Source organism: Lichenostomus cassidix, chromosome 2 (genome assembly GCF_008360975.1).
Source record: "Lichenostomus cassidix isolate B80296 chromosome 2, HeHo_3.0, whole genome shotgun sequence".
In the NCBI taxonomy this organism is placed as follows: domain Eukaryota; kingdom Metazoa; phylum Chordata; class Aves; order Passeriformes; family Meliphagidae; genus Lichenostomus; species Lichenostomus cassidix.
This window is the reverse complement of record NC_139482.1, coordinates 20686801-20705053: the sequence shown is the minus strand read 5'-3', so window position 1 is coordinate 20705053 and position 18253 is coordinate 20686801. Positions and strand designations below refer to the sequence as shown.

Below are 18253 nucleotides of genomic sequence, written 5' to 3'. Positions count from 1 at the left end.
TATTTGTAAATTCTTTCATGTTTTTATACAGAAAATGTGGCATGCAAAATTCATACCTGCTCTGCTAATGAGCTTTCCTGGTAATAGTTCAGTATTGGCTTCACAGTCAAACTATCTTCAAAACTGGACTCATCCAAACTATAATTGAAGTTTATATTGATGGGAGATAATTTATCTCTAAACTCCGTCTCATCCTGTGAGTGACAAACACACAATAAAAATCAATGGTTTAATATGATTATTTCAGTTAGTATGGTATGACAACAGATTCAGACTTCTGAAGGTAAAGTTGTATTCTTTATTGAAGTTAAAGACATGGCTCTTTGACAGCTGCTGGCCAAATCCTGGCTGCATGTGGTGCCGTTGGGAAAGCAAAGTGACTCACCATTAATTGGAATGCCCAGAATACATTACCTCCACAGCCCCACATCTGAAAGAAGCTGACTGAGCTGAGTAGACTCAGAAATTTTTCAGAGCACTAGCCTAAAATGAAGCTGTTTAAGAGAGACACACAGAATCAACTCCTAGAAGCTACTGACCCTCTTCCTTTTGAAATGGGGGTAGGGCATGTGTGGATTTGTGGAGGTAATATTGCTGACTTGTACCATAACCAAGAATTTGTATGAATTAGCAATGTCCTTACATAGTGCTTGAAATTTCTCCATTTCACCTCCCACTGCATTTGTTGGACAGTCTTGGAATCTACTTGAATTGCATAAGGTAACTCCACCCACAAGTGAGCAAGTGTTGACCCTTTCTCCTTTACCACTTCAAGTTCACAGTTTTAATTTTTCTAAAAACATTTTTAAAATTCTTAAAATATTTTTTTTAAATTTATGAATTTTAGGCCAATACTTCTGCTAAGACTCCTTTAAAATATCTTTTGAACCTGAATTGGCATGATAGTTAACATTATTAATTCATTACTGCACTGTGAATAATGAAAAAGTGAAGGGATACCAAAAAGGGAAAGCAATCTTGCATTCTTGTATCAGGAGATGCAGTATTTGATCAGAATTTCCAGACAGCATGACATGAATGTATTTTTACACAGAGAAACTCTACACTCTTCAGAAGAAATCTTTCTTTTATACTTGTATTGACAAAAGATGAGCCAAAGATTTACATAAGGAATTTTTTTCAAGGTAGCAGTATGCTCTGGACATACTGAACATACAGATGAGGTCTACCTTATATCCCATTTCTGTAATTTTGGAAATTATTTTTCCTTTTCCAATGGCTCTTTTTGTATTATTATCTTTAAATAGCTGGTACTTCTAAAGTGATGATAACAGTCCAAAATATTTCAAACAACTTACTCTGAGATAAACAAGGAAGTCCTGGCAATGGAGTTGTTTTTGTCTTTCTATCACAATGGAGAAATAATGATGTGACTGATGATAATCAAAGAAGAGGGTCCTCTTAACAGCTCCTTTCTGTTTCAATGAGTCTAAATGCAATTCACCTTTCAGCACTAAAGGATGCAAATAAATATATTAGTTATTTATTTCATAGAAAGAAAATAGTAAATAATTAATTATGCATTATAATTAATTAATCTAACCAACTCTTCCAAGAAAAACGAATCCATGCTTTAAGTGCCTGTCTGTTTAAAAGCCTATTAGTTTTTGATCCAAAGTATGAAGCATATGTAATTTAAGCTTTCTGATTTCATTTACAGATCAAATGTGTACAGGACATCTGTCTCTTAATTTTTTTTTTTTCCCCAAAATAGAACACTCTCCAACAAGGTACATTCCTGGTTTTTAGAAAATTACTAAATCTGAAACAAATATACTCTAAGTGAGTAATAAAACCTTTGTTTTACACACACATACACACACAAACTCTTTTTTTAAAATATGTTTTCTTGCCTTAGGAGGATCTCCTATTGTCTTTCCAAGTGCAGGAGAAAAAAACATCTGAAATGGAGCAGGCCAGAGTACATTATAAGAAGAGAAAACATTTCTTACCTATCTCATCTGAAATACTTTGACCTTCAAAATCTGCGCAGACTCTTACAGTGAAGCTACATATAAAAAAAGTAGAAGTAATTAATTATTAGCAGCAAATGGACTGACCTGGGAATCATCAGTTCCCAAGTCACATCTCTTAAGTTTTATTTTCACTTTCTTAAAAAGATGTTAATTGAGATCTGTATCTTGCTACCTATGATATTCCCTAATTAAGTCAGCAAAGTCTCCTAGGCTTCACTAATAATCACAGAAGACAGTCTCTGAATACTTCCTGGCAAAGGTATGGTGAAGATTCTCTGATCCTAGTAGTTCTCAACAGAGTCTGTGGAGATGACCCTTCTAATACTATTATTGTACTGTTGCCAAAGCTGGGCTCTTCATGCTGAGGTTCAGCAAAACACCTTTGTAAGAGCCTTTCTGCAGAAATCCTTTCTGGTTCCTCATGGTCAAATCAGAAAAATCTTAGAGCATGTAGTCAACGCTCAGCTGTTTTCTAGCAAATTAAATCACTCAGGATAACAATGTGTTCCATTGGCATTACTGTAAGATTTTCCTTATTTCAAGAGGCTATAATTAATTCCAAACATAAAACCTAAACTGTTTGATTTTTGTAGCATTAGACTAACCAAAATTTATTGCATTTAATTTGCTAAGTTTTGCAGAAAGTGGCACATATATTACCTAAATCACAGCATAGAGAAACTGCTGATTCATGTTCTTTATTTAGTATGCTAAAGCAATGCATTCTACAAAAAAGCAACACAATACAAGTTAATTGTTTTTAATTTGCCTGTTCAGAATGTATAGCAAGCCCTTTTGAGCCTAGAAACGTTCACATCACAATTAAAGCTATTATACAAACGTCACCTCAACCCTAGGTGAGTCCTTTCTCATGGGAAATATTTATCTCCATTTCTCTGTAAGACTGGCATCAGATTTGCAGTTATACTCAACAACTGATAGGAGAAGCCTTTTATAGTTTTATTGGCTGATACCTTCTGACCAGAAATTTTAACTTACACAAAAATTAATTTAAGAAACCCTAAAGAAGTAATGATTATAGAAAGGTTTCACTTTGTAAGGAATCTATGCAAATTTTATAAATATTAAACTGAATTACATTTTGAAAAAGTTTTCACAAATTACTCTGGATGGCATGAGAAATAGGATCAATTATGCGTATTGATGCAATTAGCAGGGTGTACTTCCCTGACAGTGGCAAACCAAGAAATCTGTCACTGGAAAGATGTTCTTGATCTTTGATTTGTGCTTTCATCTGCCACAAAGACTTAGTTCTCCACATCATAATTCCTAATGAAATCCTGTACAATGTAAAAAAATTGCTCAGGTGAAAGATTCTTGCAAGTGTCCCTGTTTACCAACCATGCTTAAAGAAAATTTTCATCACTTCATGAAATGTTTTGGTTTGTACATGGAAGACGAATTGTAGGTCAGCACTAAAATTAGCTTGAGTTAAAAAGCAAAATATTTGCATTACCCATTGATCTTGATCTCCTCACTACTGTTACACTGTATACTAATGTTCCCATGCAGTGGATACAAACCACTAACATAACTTTAAAACAACCTGTAATTACATTGTAATTGGATGTTTGTTTCCTCTGACAGATGTAATGAAACTGCCACATCTGGGATACGTGTCACTCTAGTTACCTTAAGGAAAAATTCTTTCCTTGAAAAAAAAGCCATTATTTCTTGAGGAAAAAAAAAAATGGCATTATGTTGTTGATCTCTACTGAACTGCAGCCTTCAAATGAGATTCTATTTCATGCAGAAATTGCAAGTTTATTCATATTCCTACATCTTTACAATAATGAGTTAACACATAAAGAACCAATTATTTCTGAACACACAAGGACAAAACAACAAAAATGAGGGAATCTTCTGTAATTGCATAAATACAATTTAGACACCAGGCTTCACCAGTCTCACACTGGTGAAGACTGTGTGGCTGTTTAGACAGACACACCAGTCTCACATGTCAGAGTATAAGAGAGTAGCTTTTCAGATGTAAACTCAAGAGCTGCCACTGTACTAAACTCAGTTATCCTGCTTTGGAGCAATCCCATAAATTTTGCCCTATCATGTTTGAAAAATGTTTGAGTTCAAAAACGCAGCTTGGAATGCTTTACTTGTTAAACAGAACAATTTCAGTGTATGCTTTATTTACTGCAATGAACAGAATATTTCATCATGCATATTTAATAACTGAAGAAATGTTCTTAAAGATTACTATAAGAGTCAAGATTTACTCCTCCCACTCCAGGCAGAGTATGTAAAAAATGGAATGGCAGAGCAAAAAAGCAAAAATTTGGAGTGAATGATCTCCCACACTCTGGCCACACAAAAGGCAAGGCTGTGTTTTTAGCAGAATTCTGCCACACATTTGTGATTTTATTATTTAATTCAGAAATAGTTGTAAAGACATCAAATATTTCAATTGCAAACCTAGATGAATTTAGATATGTTCACCACTTCAACAAGAAGATGCTATGGAGATGTTGAGAGATGTTTTAGCTTCAAGGAAAAGAAAAGCAGAGGGAAAGACAGACCACAGAAGAAGACAGGAGGGACAGGATCCTAAAGGATTTATGGAGATTTGAGATCTGACTCCTAGGCACAGCAAGAAATAAAATAGCTGAGTTTTTAAGCTTGCTTGTAGGAGCAATCAACCAAACATCACAATTAACAATGAAAGGAAGAAAACTTCAGCAAATAAGAAACAAATAGGAAATAGTACATCATCCTAAAGCATATGAACTTTTTATGTCCTATCAATCTTGCCTCTCTGAAGAGATTCTCACGTTATATTTATCCTGCTGTGTCTGTCATCACTATGAGATTATGTTTTGAACAGTATTTGACTGCAGTTACAAAACAGAGGGAAAGCCTTAAAACTGAACACACTAGCTTTTCCTGACAATCTTGGGACAACAAAGCAGTTTGCTTAAAATAACTTTATGTTCTTCAGGTAGACAGAAACATTTTTACAAGAACAAGAACCTTGAAAATTTCCTTTCTTCAAAACTACTCTTGGCACATATGGGAGCAGTCTCTTCAAAAGTCAAGCCTAATAAAATTACCTGATATCACCAGAAGCGGTTAATCCTTAGAAAATCAGAAAAGTTAGTTATAAATGTATAATATTTTCTAGACTGCACTGTGTACCAGGAAGAATTTATTTTGGTCTGGCTTCTCTAGCAATTGAAAAAAATAGAAAACTTACTCCAGGAGGTGAAAAGGAAGGCTTTAGCAGATCCTACTAGATGTCATTTGTCATTGTTAACAATTTCTTTCTTTTCCACAGGAGAAGAGAAGAGAAGAGAAGAGAAGAGAAGAGAAGAGAAGAGAAGAGAAGAGAAGAGAAGAGAAAGAAGAGAAGCTGTTATCGTCTACTGATGAACAACCTTTAAACAAAGTTTCCTCTTTGAAGTCCAGTATGTAAAACCAAGTCAATACACGTCTATTATGAACCCTAATACTTGCCCTGCTTTTAGGTTCTGTTATGCCAAAGTCTAACCCAGTGACCAACATAAAATTTTAATGCTGAAGGCATCTCATGGCTAAGCTACACCACATGTCCAGGCTGCAGCAGCACTAAGGCTGCTAGGTAAGTCAAGTGACTGCCCTTTGGATGTCTCTAGGAGTGCTGAAGCTAAAACCTGGCACAGAAGTCTCCTGTACAGCAATCCAGCTGTGTTGGTATTGACACCACCTGCCTACCCCTCTTTCACTAGCTCCTGTGGAGTGAGGTATCTATCTTCTCACTCCTGGCCATATGGCTTTGCTATTTGACCCACGAAGTTGTAGGCTGCCCAACAGTCTATGGAAAATCTCACACAAGTTCATCTCAACAATGGACCCCAGTCCATATCCATGAGACACCAATCTTTCAAATTAGGTTAATGAGAAAAGAAGATGCTAGCAGTAGAAAGGAACAAAAGTAGAAACACAGTCTAACCTATAAAGCTAGGAAAGGCTGAAATATTATTTTGGGGTTTTATATATTTGGTAGGTGTTTTGTATTCACCTTTCTTTTAAGTGTATGTAGAAACGTATCATTTACTGCATCTAGCTGACTCTAGATTATAAATATTTTATTACTACTTTAACAGTAACAAATTTGGAGATAAAGGAACAACTTTTCTTTTTTTTTCAAAATATTTTTTGATAGTAGGAACTTGAAGATCAGAAATTTTAGGCAGTTTGCTTCCTGTTTTAGTGGGTTTACAGAAGGTGGCACTCTACAAGGCACGTCTCAAATCAGATGTCCAAACCTGAAAAGCACTTAAAAATAAAAAGTAAATTCTACAAATATAAAAATAGAAATATACAAACATATATACAAAATATATTCTACAAATTGACTTTTTATCATGATTTGACACTTCTATGCAACGTTTGGTAAGCCCAGTAACTCCTCTAACTTATTGCTCATCTACAAATTTGGAGTTAACAATATTTACCTGAAATTAATGAGACATGAGTAAATAACTTTTGCAGATGCAATTTAAGAAAAAAATCCACAACATAGCTAGCGGATAACCAGACCTCAAATGGTAATAAAAATACCAATGCATAGATAAGTTAGGCCTCCCAATAGCTAGAATCCAATCTTGAACATAATAAATCACATGGTGTTGAAACAACTTTTGAAAAATTAAAATCTTTAATTTATTTACCACTTTTTACAGATATTAGCTTGCATCTTTCAAACTTAAGGGGGAAAAAATGTCTTTTTTCCAAATTCCTTTATATTCTTTTATATTTCATATTCATTTCAAAGTTGCAGAATTTGTTCCAGATTTGCTAGTTTTGGGAACTCAGAAATAGTCACACTACACGTAGCGGAGAATGAATTATATGCTTCTAGAAGTTCAGGACAATTCTCTTTGGGCTGTGCAAAAAAACTACTTTCTGTGCTTGTTTCTTCTGTTGCTTCAGCTTTGCAATTTATATCATGGCAGAAATAATATTTTCCTAATACTTGGAAATGTACAATAATCCCCATTATTCATGCACACACACTTCCTGAAACTTTTCTGGTAGGAGGTTTCCTTTCATTCTAATTTTGCAGTGTCAGTCAGTAGAGTTTTTATACATGTTGCACAGCTGGCTAAGAGATACAGAAATCTATCCCCTGGGACTGAGGAATTCTTTGCCTGTTGGAGTTTCCCTACTAATTGTTTTCATATGTACAATACAACCTTATATCAACTAAGGAGAAAAATTACAGTGTGGAAAATAGCAGCTGCTCTTCAGTTATTTTGTAATGAGCTAAACCTTTAGGGAACAGTATTTTAGAATAAAGCAGACAGAAATTAAATTATGCTCCCATTAAAGTTCTTGTAGACATGAACCAAACATCTTCTGGCTTATTGTAGCAGAGAAATGAAAAGTAATTAAAAAATATATGTTAAAGTATTATGCATTTCTTCCTTCCTTTTCTAAACGATATATCAGAGCAAGAATATTTTTTTAAGAGAGATGTTTTGCCTCTTGCACAAAAGATCACCTTTTTTCTTTCAATACTCTCTTGGTAACTGTCATGGTTCCAAAATCTCTTCCATTACAACATTAAGCATTTTTTAGAAGTCTTAAAATCTGGAGCTGTGAAACAACATATTTTGGATCAATGAACATGATTCAGCCAAGTATCCATATTTCAAATTCTCTTTTACATCAATTGTTAAAACAAAAGGTACATGAATCAAAAAAATCCAGAAAGGCCAAAGCTTTGAAAAGTTCTGGGATTGCATAGTTCCACCAAGTGCCTTCTACATTTCTCTGTAGATGGCCAATTTTCTACATTGGATGTAGAAATGAGGAACATGATGACAAGTATGAGAAGTCCCATAAAGTGTAAAAGAACAGCGCAAGAGTGAAAATCTCTTGACAAGCCCATCCCAGATGCATTGAAAGCTCATGTATTTATTGGCTTCAGAGACCATCAGAGTTTAGGTCCTTTATGGCTCTTAAATGAACTGCTTCTCATGATTATGTTTTACACTTCATATTTATCAATTTATTCTAAAGACTCTTTTGCAGAATCTTACATTTGAGATGATTTTTAGAACTCATCTCCAGCAAAGAATTCTCCAATGTGAGGAAATCCTCTGACCATCTTTGGTTTAAAAGCAGTGCAAAATTTCTGCAGTCATATTGTGTTCTGGAGTCCTCCTTTACACCTTAATATTGTTTTTGTCCAGCCCACATCCTGGCAGGATTCCTGCTTCTAATGTTTTTATGTCTTAGAAATCTGTTCCTCACAGTCTCTCTGGCAAGACTTACTAGCATTTTATATTCAAGTTGCACGTGTTTATGCTGTGTTTTGATTTTAGTTTCCTCATTTGTTATGATTTCCACTTTTAAACAGTATCTTATTTATTTGTAATAGCCTCTTTTGTTAACTGTTCTTGGGGTCCTTTCTAAAGGACTTTTTCTAGTGCAGTAAACGTGTCTTTAATGTGGCATTATGTGCTATTAGATAGCCTCCAACTGTCCTGCAAGCATTTTATGCTTGTAACTGATCTTAAATTGTTTTAATTAGCTCCAAGGTTTTAAATGCTGTGGTTTTTATCTTTTCAAAGTTAAATGCTACTGTGGTTAAGAGTTTCTCTTTAAAAGATAGTTGAAACATTGTCCTGTGTGATGTGCTAAAAAAACTTTCCTCTGACCAAAGACAGCCAGAAACAATATCCTGTGAACTTCTCTCAGGATGACCAGCCAGATATCTTCTCTCTTCCACAAAGGACTAAGATCTGTCTTTCTCCAAAAGAAAATGGTGGGCCCACCAACTCTGCATCACTTTCACTTTTACATTTTGTCAACAAACAGACTTTACATGTTTTTGTCTGTTTTGGCTGTTTCATGTTTCATTCATCTAAACATTGCACATAACTTCGCAGCTTGATCCTGGGAGACACTAAGCATCCTCCTGTGTAGAAGGAGACCCAGTATATCAAAGGACTCAACTTTTAGTTACCACAATTAATTAGACAATCTGTGAAGTACTGGAAAATATAAAAAATAACTCTATATGGGGGTTTTGCTGTGCTCAGATCATGTTTCAACATCTTGAACTTCAAACATGTTCAACAAAGAGCAGCAATAAAGTTAAGGAACAAGAAGTTATTTGAAAAAGAGGATAAGGATATTTTTTGAGTAATCATGGACTTACCAGGCCACCAAAAGCTGAGAGCCAGGGAGCTGACAGGTTTTATTGTCTGGATTCACAATCATGGGGTTCAGAATAAGATGAGCATTTACTGTCACAACAGGTCTGGCTCTGAAGGACAGAAATAAAGTTCACTGCATACAGAAGGAGCAGATTAGTACCTAAGTTGCAGCAGAGGAAACACTTAACTGAGTTGGCCACAAAGAAACCAGAGATGTAGGGTTACATGGGGGAACACAGTCTTATAATGCTGCCCATAGCCAAAAACTCTTTTTTTGTTTTGGTCAGAATCCTACTGAGATTCACAGAAAAAAAAAAAAAAAATCAAGGTTAACACATCACGGAATGAGTTTCCTATAGTTAAGCAACAGATGTGTCCCAGGACTGAGGCACATCAGACACATTTCAACACACTGAGTTTTCTCAAAGGGACAAAGTCTGCCTTTTTGGATTTTACAGGGGTCCTCTGGCCATCTTGCAGATTTGTTTTGTACTGCCTCCATTAATAATTATACATTCAGACTTACTATGTCTGTTTTAAGACTCTTAAAAAAATAAACATAATTTGGTTAAAGTAGAAGTTGGCGTAGAGTATCTTGAGCCAATAATGAAGTAAACTCTGTCAGACACTCCTTGAGACAACTGACTTTGCAAACCAGGAGTAATGAAATTCTGCTGAGTTCATGAATATATAGTTTTGGTGATGGAAACCATCCCTCTGAAGTTGGTATTAAATAATGAGATAATCTATAACTGCAAGCAGTTTAGAAGACAAATGAAAATGAGTATGTGCCCAGATTCTGGTTTTTTAAGACAGCAGTACTATTTTACAGTGACTTACATAATTGTGGCTACATTATTCTTATATAATTCTGGTTAATTAGAAAATTTCCTTATATTTTATCCACATCTGAGCTTTGATGATTACTTGTTTATATTACTTCAGCAAAACATGAACAAATAAAATTACTCTCTTCACTTTAGTGCAACAGGGAAAACCTTTTATTTCCTAGGAAGTTTCAGTAATAAAATTCTATTTCAACAATATTACACATTGCATATTTGATACACCCTGACCAGGAAATGGCCTCCTGCTATTCACTTTTTTAAATTAAATTAAACTCATTTCATTATTAGCGAAAATGCATAATGGATCTAATTCTTCAATGTTTCACATCCTGTGCAGTCACTCATGGCATTAGCAAAGTGATCTATTGAAAAGTATTTGCATGATTCTTTCATAGTGCAATAGGAAAATCAGGTCTTCTCACTGCACCTGCAGTATTAGCTGAGATAAGCTAACATTCCTGATTTACAAAATTTTTATGCTTTCAGAAACATTCAGTTGGGAAGTAGAGCATGCCTCCTCTCAGGCAGGTGCTGTTGGGAATACAGACAAGAAGAAGCCAGGCAGGAATCAGAAATACGACTACATTGTTGTAGCAATGGATGTTAAATATTTAAATGAAATGAACTGTCACCTTGGCTGGACCAAGAGAGCATTAGCAAATTTTTGTTTATGTATTTGGTAGTTTTAAATTTTACATCTAATCAAAAACTGCATTTAGTTAAACTCCATAGTCAGCAAAACCTTTTTGCTTTGTAAAATGGGATTTTGTGCATTTTTTTTAAACTGACTGCTAAAAGTAGCAGTCTTTATTTTCAATAAATGGTTCACGTCTTAGCATGCACGATCTCTGAAGAATCAGTCACTTTGAAATTTCTTACTAGCACCATTCATCCCGGAAAAGAAATGAATTTTCAATGCCATGCCATTTAAATTTCTTATTTAAAATTAACTAAAGAGTCAAACATTCCAGAAGCTTCTTGCACTCTGTCTAAACATGGAAATTTTCATTGAAAATAACAGGTTTTGAGCAGGGGAAAAAAGCATTTGTTTCTCACAAGATGTTTAATTCATCATCTCTAATGACCACCTTTTACGCATTGCAACAGGGAAACAGGAATATGACCTTTTTTAATTTGCAGATCTCCCACCAAAGCTGTAAAATATCAAATCCATTGTATTTACCACATACCTGTAAACAACTGCTTTTCCAGCTCCAAATGCACCCACAATCAAATCTGGAAAAAGCAAAATTGCTTCAGAATAGCTACAAAGAAATCTCACACATTTTTTTCCTGGCATAAATTAGATTATAACATTTAAATTACAGTAACATAAAACAAATATGGTAATTCCTTTCTAAGCATTTTTTTCACAAGTGTAGACCTGAGAGAAAACATTTTATACATCAGAGATGATCTCATAAATGTCTTCGTTGTATCCAGTAAGTGCCAATGTATTTAACACAAAGTCACCCGTGCCACAGCCTCACTTCTCTCCAGCTTGCATCATAGGGCAAAAAATGCTATTAAACTCCATGCATTTTATTCCAAATCCTTAGCTGTCCATTACATGAAAAGCTGCAAAACAATTTCTTGCCACTTTCATACAGGTCATGTTGAAAATTTATGGTGTTCTTTCTTTACAATCCTCCCATTCTGCTTTGTGTTTTCAGTAATTTGTTTATTAATTTAGGCACTACATCTCTGCAGAAATAAATACAATGTAAAGTCAGAGGATGCCTGATTTCATAGCTTCTAATGTTTCCAGCATTGTAGCAATATGTGCTAAAGCTTAAGAAAGATACCCATCTAAAGCTGTCATTTTCCCTGACAGATGGAGTCAACAACACAGGTGCTACACAGGGCCTTGGGCATGTCTTTGTTAATGTTCATTGGCCTGGGTAGGGGAACCCACAGGCTAAAATATTTCCTCTATTTGCCTGCATTTCCCACACAGGGGTCTCTGGAAAGATCCAGGCTGGCTTGCTGGAACCATTCCGGCCTGCGGGAGAAAAACTGGAGCCAAGCCATGAGAAAAAAGGATCAACTTTCCTACTGCCTCTGCTTTTGGAAAGAGCTTTGTTTCATTTTCAAAGCCCCCAGAGTCTATCTGGGCACAGCTTTCACTCCACCATTCTATAATTCAACATGACTGACACGTGCCCAATTCAGAAGACTGAGCTTTACAACAGACCTTGCAGTGGTACAGACTGGCAACCTAAACTGATCTAAACAAGTTAATTAAACCAGCACTTAGGCTTGTAAACAAACCCTTACTTGCTGCTTCTGTAGTTTGAGCACTGGTTTGCTTAAGAAGCCCTGAAGTCATCGAGCATGATGCAAATTCAAAGCTTTGATGTTAATTAGTTGGATGGGTTTGGTCCAGGGCTGGCACTGTGTTTTGTAGTGCTTCTCTGTCTTTCAAACATGATTTCAGAAGTTTAAACAAATACTTCACATGGGCAACAGCCAGTCCTTCATTGAGTTCCACTGATTAATGTCCCAACAAGAGCAGACACGGACAGTTTATGGGTCTGATCCTCTTTTTGTACAACGTTTACATTTTTCTAATTTCACTGGCCTTAGAGTAATATGTTTCAGGGTGAGGAACACTTTAAATAGCAGAATAAAATAAGTGTTTTTATCTCCTTTTTGGGACATTTGGGACATTTGTGAGTCATTTTCATTAGTAGCTTTTATAGACAACTTGCACACAGTATCAAAACCTAAAGATGTTTTCCTCTGAAATAAACAACTGATTGAGACAAAGCCATCACCATTAAGGCTGCACCTTGCACAAACAGAACTCTTCCTGGCAGCTCACCTGTAGTGACACCCATAGTAACCCCAAAAACATTTAATATTTTGTTGATTTTTTTTTTTTTTTTGCTTATGTTCAAGGGGTTTTTTGTGAGTTTTGTGTTTGGTAGGGTTTTCTTCTGTTTGTGGGTTTTTAAGGAAGAAGAAACATTATATTATGAACAGAAAGTGAAATACAAGATGGAAAGGGTTTCCATTCTGCTCTTCCTAACTGGACACCCTTTATGAATTCTAAAACAGACTTGACTTAGGATATGTACTGTTTCATACCAGACTTGATAACTCAAAAGGTTTCAGGGCTATGTTATAAGAGACAAAACAGGTAGATACCCAAGACTTATTCAGATCTTGGCCTAGTGATGGTTTCATAATACGCTTTCATTAAAAAATAAAGGTTAAACACACAACTTGGGTAAGCTTAATAAAATGTAGCCTGCTAGAATGTGAAGGTGAGAAGAATGAGCCTGTCAGATACAGTTGGCCTCACCAGTGGGAGTGAATGCAATTTCAGTATGTACTGCTGTGCAGAGGTCCCCTGTACTTCAGCATCCCCACTTTAATATTAAAGAGGATTTTGTACACCTTCTTAATGGTTAAATCCTGGTTTTTGTGGCAGAGAGCCTAGCTTATTCTAAGACAGAGGGTGATGGGTCTAGAGAAGCGAGGGTAGATAGGCCTCAGCCACCAAAAGACTAATTTTCCATGAGCAGTCTTTCTACATTGACTCCTCAGTCAGGCTTAGAGACACAGCAGATAAGATGAGGATCCTCAGTCATGGCACCACCACAAAAGCCCTGTTTGAAACTAACTTGAGGGCAGCCAGGACTGCACTCATGCTGCTCTTGTTTGGAAGTTCGTACTTTTACCCTGACATATCATTTATTTTCTGGTCTAAGCCATGCTTATGCTTGATCCAAAGGCTTGAGTGAGTGAAACTATTCAGTAGAGAAAGTGGAATTAAGAACGAATATGCAAAAAAATAAGACATATTTATACCCAGTAGTAACTTCTACACTCTAATGTAAGGACAAAGTGATTATATATTCAAGCAGAGCATTCACTGGAAGATTAACGAGGGATTTTTCTTAGCTTTGTCTCATTCTGTTACAATGCAGTAGTTTCACTCTTTCTTTCACTGCTTTGTGGAGTGCAACTCCTATACCCATAATTGGAAAAAAAAGTTTTGATGTTGATATGAACGCATGAGATTTGAATACACATCCAACCAGAGCACTTTTATAAGGAGAAGTTTCAAATTTGTTGTGTATTCTGCAGAAGAAAAGTTACTAATCATTTCTATCAAAGAAATGCACGAGATGTCTAAATTATCTGAATTTTGGCAACTTTCCCCTCCTAAAAATAGAGAGAAGTTTTCTTTATTAATTCTTGTTAATCCTAAGCATGCTATGACACTGATGCAAAGGTCACTAGCTGCAAAACAAGGTTTTAACAAGCAATTACACAGCAAAAAAAAAAGCCAGTAAAAAACCCCCAGCTTAACTCCTTATAACCCTTCCAAACAGAGCCTGAAGAAAAGCATATGAAAACCTTTAGTCCTTTGCATCACTGAGGGTTTTTTTTCAAGCTCAGATTAAAATGTGTAATTAAAACATAAAAACAAAGATGAAGAAGTAAGAGAATCACAGAATCTTGTTCAGTTCTTCTTTATTCATATTTCATGTTTCTGGGATGATGAGGGACCTCACTGGTTTAGTTAAGTGACCACTTTGCCTATGCTGCCCATTTGAGAAGATTGTCTATCAGCTGCTCCCCTTCAGAGAAGGAGAGATCTGTAAGGAGGGGTTGGTGGCAGCACCCATGTGCTTCTGCCGCGGTGCTGTTGAGGAATAAACGAGCTATGGGGTCACAACTACACAGCAAAAACTAAAAAAACAAGCATGGAACGACTCCACAGATATTTTTAACTTCCATTTCAACACAGCTTGTGGGTTGTATGCATTTAAGTCCCTACTGGTGGAGCTCACAGAGCTTAATTCTGAAACAAGTGTCTTTGGGCATATATTTAACTGAAGTCAAGGGGCACTGCACAAAGTTAAACAATCCTTATGCTTATTTCAAACCTTGTTTTGCTCTAAAGAGAAGGGTTACAAGGTGCTGTCTGGTGCAGAAAGTCTATTTTCTGAGACAAAATTATCATAAAAAGTTAAGGAGATGGCACTGAAAGGGACACTGGATTTTGTAAGCTTGTCTGTTCACCTTCACCTTCCACCTCATGGCTGTGCCAAACCTGAAACACTGTGTGATGAAGAGCAGAAACTTGCCATGATTCTCACTAAGCCTTCAACTAAATGAAGGAAGTAAGAAGATCAACAAAGTCCTACTTCTAGTCTCAACAAGACATAATCATTTATTAAGATGAGAAAATTCTTTGATCCCCTGGTATTTTTAAAGGACATCTACATTCTCTGTGAGAGATGCAGCCTCAGGGAGTCTGAGCAGGGGGGAACATGCATCACATTCAGCACCCCACCCTTGGCTGGAGGTTGTCCAGCAATCCCAAGAGAAGTTGCCAAGACATGGTGTCTCATATCAGCCCATAGGGGACAGTGGCCAAAACAACCAATGAACAACTACATAACTGGCTCACATCTCACTTGTCAGAAACCCAAAAATGAACTGACAACTGAGTCACTTCCCTGCTGCAACTTTACCAGGACACAGGCAGGAAAATGTTAACATTGGGGACTCAGAATGGTTTGCTGACAGCTTTATACATAACTTTGTGCAGTCTGTCAGTTTCATTGTATATTATAAAAGGGACTGGAAAGCAATTATATTCTCTCTCAGTACAGGTGCTGATGGAAATTTTGTAAAAATGAGTGAGAAAACTGCCTAACTGTAAACCCCGTTAAAGAAAACCTTTGTGAGCCTTTTTGCATTTTATTTTCCTCAGCAGATCAGGTGCCAAAAGGGCCTATGATCATATTATAGTTGTCTTCTAGGATTTCAGTGTGCATTACAACCCCAAATCTCAGTCAGAAAGGTCCAGAATAAAATTTTCTTTAAACGGACATCACTTCAGGCTTGACCATAGTAAAAGACACAGGCCTGTCCAGTATAGCCAGCTTTACTCAAGAATTTTAGCAAAATACTATGAACAACCATCATTCAAAGCAGAGTCACTTTCTTCCAGTCCTATCAATCTCAGCTGCCTTCATCCTTCTCTGCTTTTAAATCATTCTGGTAGCAAGTCTGTTATGGATAACACCTAAGACTGACTTGTATCAGTGCTTCCCCTTTGTCTGAATGAATCCCTTCACAATACAACATTATTCATTATATTATAAAAAAATCCCAAAGAGGACAGTTAATGTTTTATCACTTTAGTAAAACACTACTTACTTGGATCAATTGCTTTACCCTTATATTCTAGTGGGCACAATACTGTGATTTCATAAAATATCATTAAGCATTTTAGAAAAGCATACCTATAAATTACACAGACAATTTCCCATAAAATCAACATATTTGTACACATTTCTTGGCTTGTCACTACATTTTTGACTGATTATTCATGTGAAAAAATAATTAGCTGGTAGAAGCACTTCAGCTTTTCTGCATTTGCTGGGAGAACCCAAGCTGCTGTTCTGGCTCCCACACACAGCAGCCCTTACCAGAGCAGATGCAGCTTCTCATTTATTTAATTTGTTTGTCTTCCACAAATCTCTTGGACCAACTTCATAATTTAATCATCACTAGATTCCGATTTGTAATATTGTTGGCACAATGCCTATTGTTCTCAAAAACATTTATGAATCTGAAGAACCCTTGCCTCTCAGGAAGGAATTTGAGGATTTTCTTCCTGCTATTTGAGTTACCACACTCAGCAGATGGAGCTGTTAAATACTCCTATTTTCTTAAGATTAGATGGGATTATGGAAGTTCTGAGGAAATTTTGTCTTTTTATCATGCTTCTTTCCTTCTTAAAATGTTTCTAGAGTAATTTCATATTAACAACATGATATTCGTAAGATAATAACTGAGTCCAAAATAACAAGGCGTGAAGACGCCTTTATACATTTCCCTGTGCTGACAAAGGCTTGACTACAAAGAACAACCAAAAGAACAGGCCAACAGCTGTGTTTGTGATAAAGTCGGATACCTTGAAGATGAAGCTTCAGTGGCACTGATTTCAGAATGACTCTCTTAAGTTAATAAGGAAGACCTACACAAGCACCTAAACAGGCAGATAGCAGAGTCAATAGTGCATAATTTATTTGAGCAATTAACTAATCAACAGTCTGAACAGTGAATTCATCCAAAGCACTGTTCTGAACTTCTGAATCTACCCACACTGTTAAAAGAAACTGGTTAAATCATCATGATTCACAAACATTTCAAGAAACCACAGTCTTTGGGAGGATATGCCACAAGAAGAAAGGAAGTTTAATGAGTTGAATAAGTCATTCATTATAAACTATTTGCTCAGCTATAATCAGCCATCAAGTGAGTGAACATATGCTGAAATGTGAGGGTGGAAACCTTACAGCCTCCAAATGCCTGAGTCCTGTACAGATAGATGAACCAGCTGGAAGTGCTGCACCATCACCTAGATAATCATAGACTCCAGGCACTCAGTGGGGCCAGCTTTGAATGGATGCCCAGAAGCCAAAAGAAACAAATTTCTTTCCCATTAAACAGATTAATGGATTTCTTTTGTTCCTATGAAAATTGAACTATGCTAATAGAAAAAGAAAAATAAAATGATAAATAAAATAAACTATAATTAAAAATGCATGCCTTTGCTTCTTTCCCCGCTCCAGGCCTTGATGACACACATAAAGCTCAGGATGGAGTAAAGGGGCCCTAAAAGCCCCAGACTTACAGGACAGTGAAAGCTGCCTTGAAAGTTACCATTATGCATCCCAGATGTCCCAGCACAGAAACAGGCAGGAAGATTGTGCTGAGGCAGATACTTCAGAATATCATTATGCAAACCTTGCAGAGCTGCTGTTACAGAGAATCCCGTGGTTATATAAATTATGTTACAGCCCTCACTAGTACGCCTCAGACACAGCACAACGCTGCTTTGCTATGTCCTCACCTCAGCACAGAATCTTGCACAGAATTCCAGCTACCACTGTATTTGAACTTAAACTGATGGGCAAAGGCCTTCTTTTACATTTTTTCAATACCGTCACTTCCGTTATTTATTTAATCCCATTTGCTTTTTTTATGGCTGTCAATCCAGAATAATAACGTTAATCCAGTATTTACTATTGCAGCAGAAGTGAGGTCAGATCTTCTTTTTTGAATATGATCTTAGGACACGAGTTGTCAGAAAACAGTGAAATGAATCTTCTGCTGAAATATGTTAAAATTATGTCAGTGTTAGTAAATTAGTGGCAGAGGATGTGCCTGTGTGCTCTATCTATACTGTCTGCAGTGG

At 36.2% G+C, this 18253-nt stretch overlaps 1 protein-coding gene across 2 annotated transcripts in view; it reads right to left on the bottom strand.

Annotated features, from left to right (window-relative positions):
* Positions 1-18253, bottom strand: part of ITGA8 (integrin subunit alpha 8) — a 114128-nt gene that overhangs the window by 60526 nt on the left and 35349 nt on the right. For both annotated transcript variants that reach the window (XR_014849721.1, XM_085050622.1), the window contains exons 14-18: positions 11214-11259; positions 9178-9285; positions 1974-2029; positions 1320-1474; positions 57-194 (exon numbers count right to left, since the gene is read on the bottom strand). Coding sequence is in view for 1 of the 2 variants with exons in the window: in XM_085050622.1 (XP_084906748.1) it covers positions 57-194; positions 1320-1474; positions 1974-2029; positions 9178-9285; positions 11214-11259 (503 nt within the window). In the remaining variant the exon portion in view is untranslated. The remainder of the gene's footprint in view (positions 1-56; positions 195-1319; positions 1475-1973; positions 2030-9177; positions 9286-11213; positions 11260-18253) is intronic.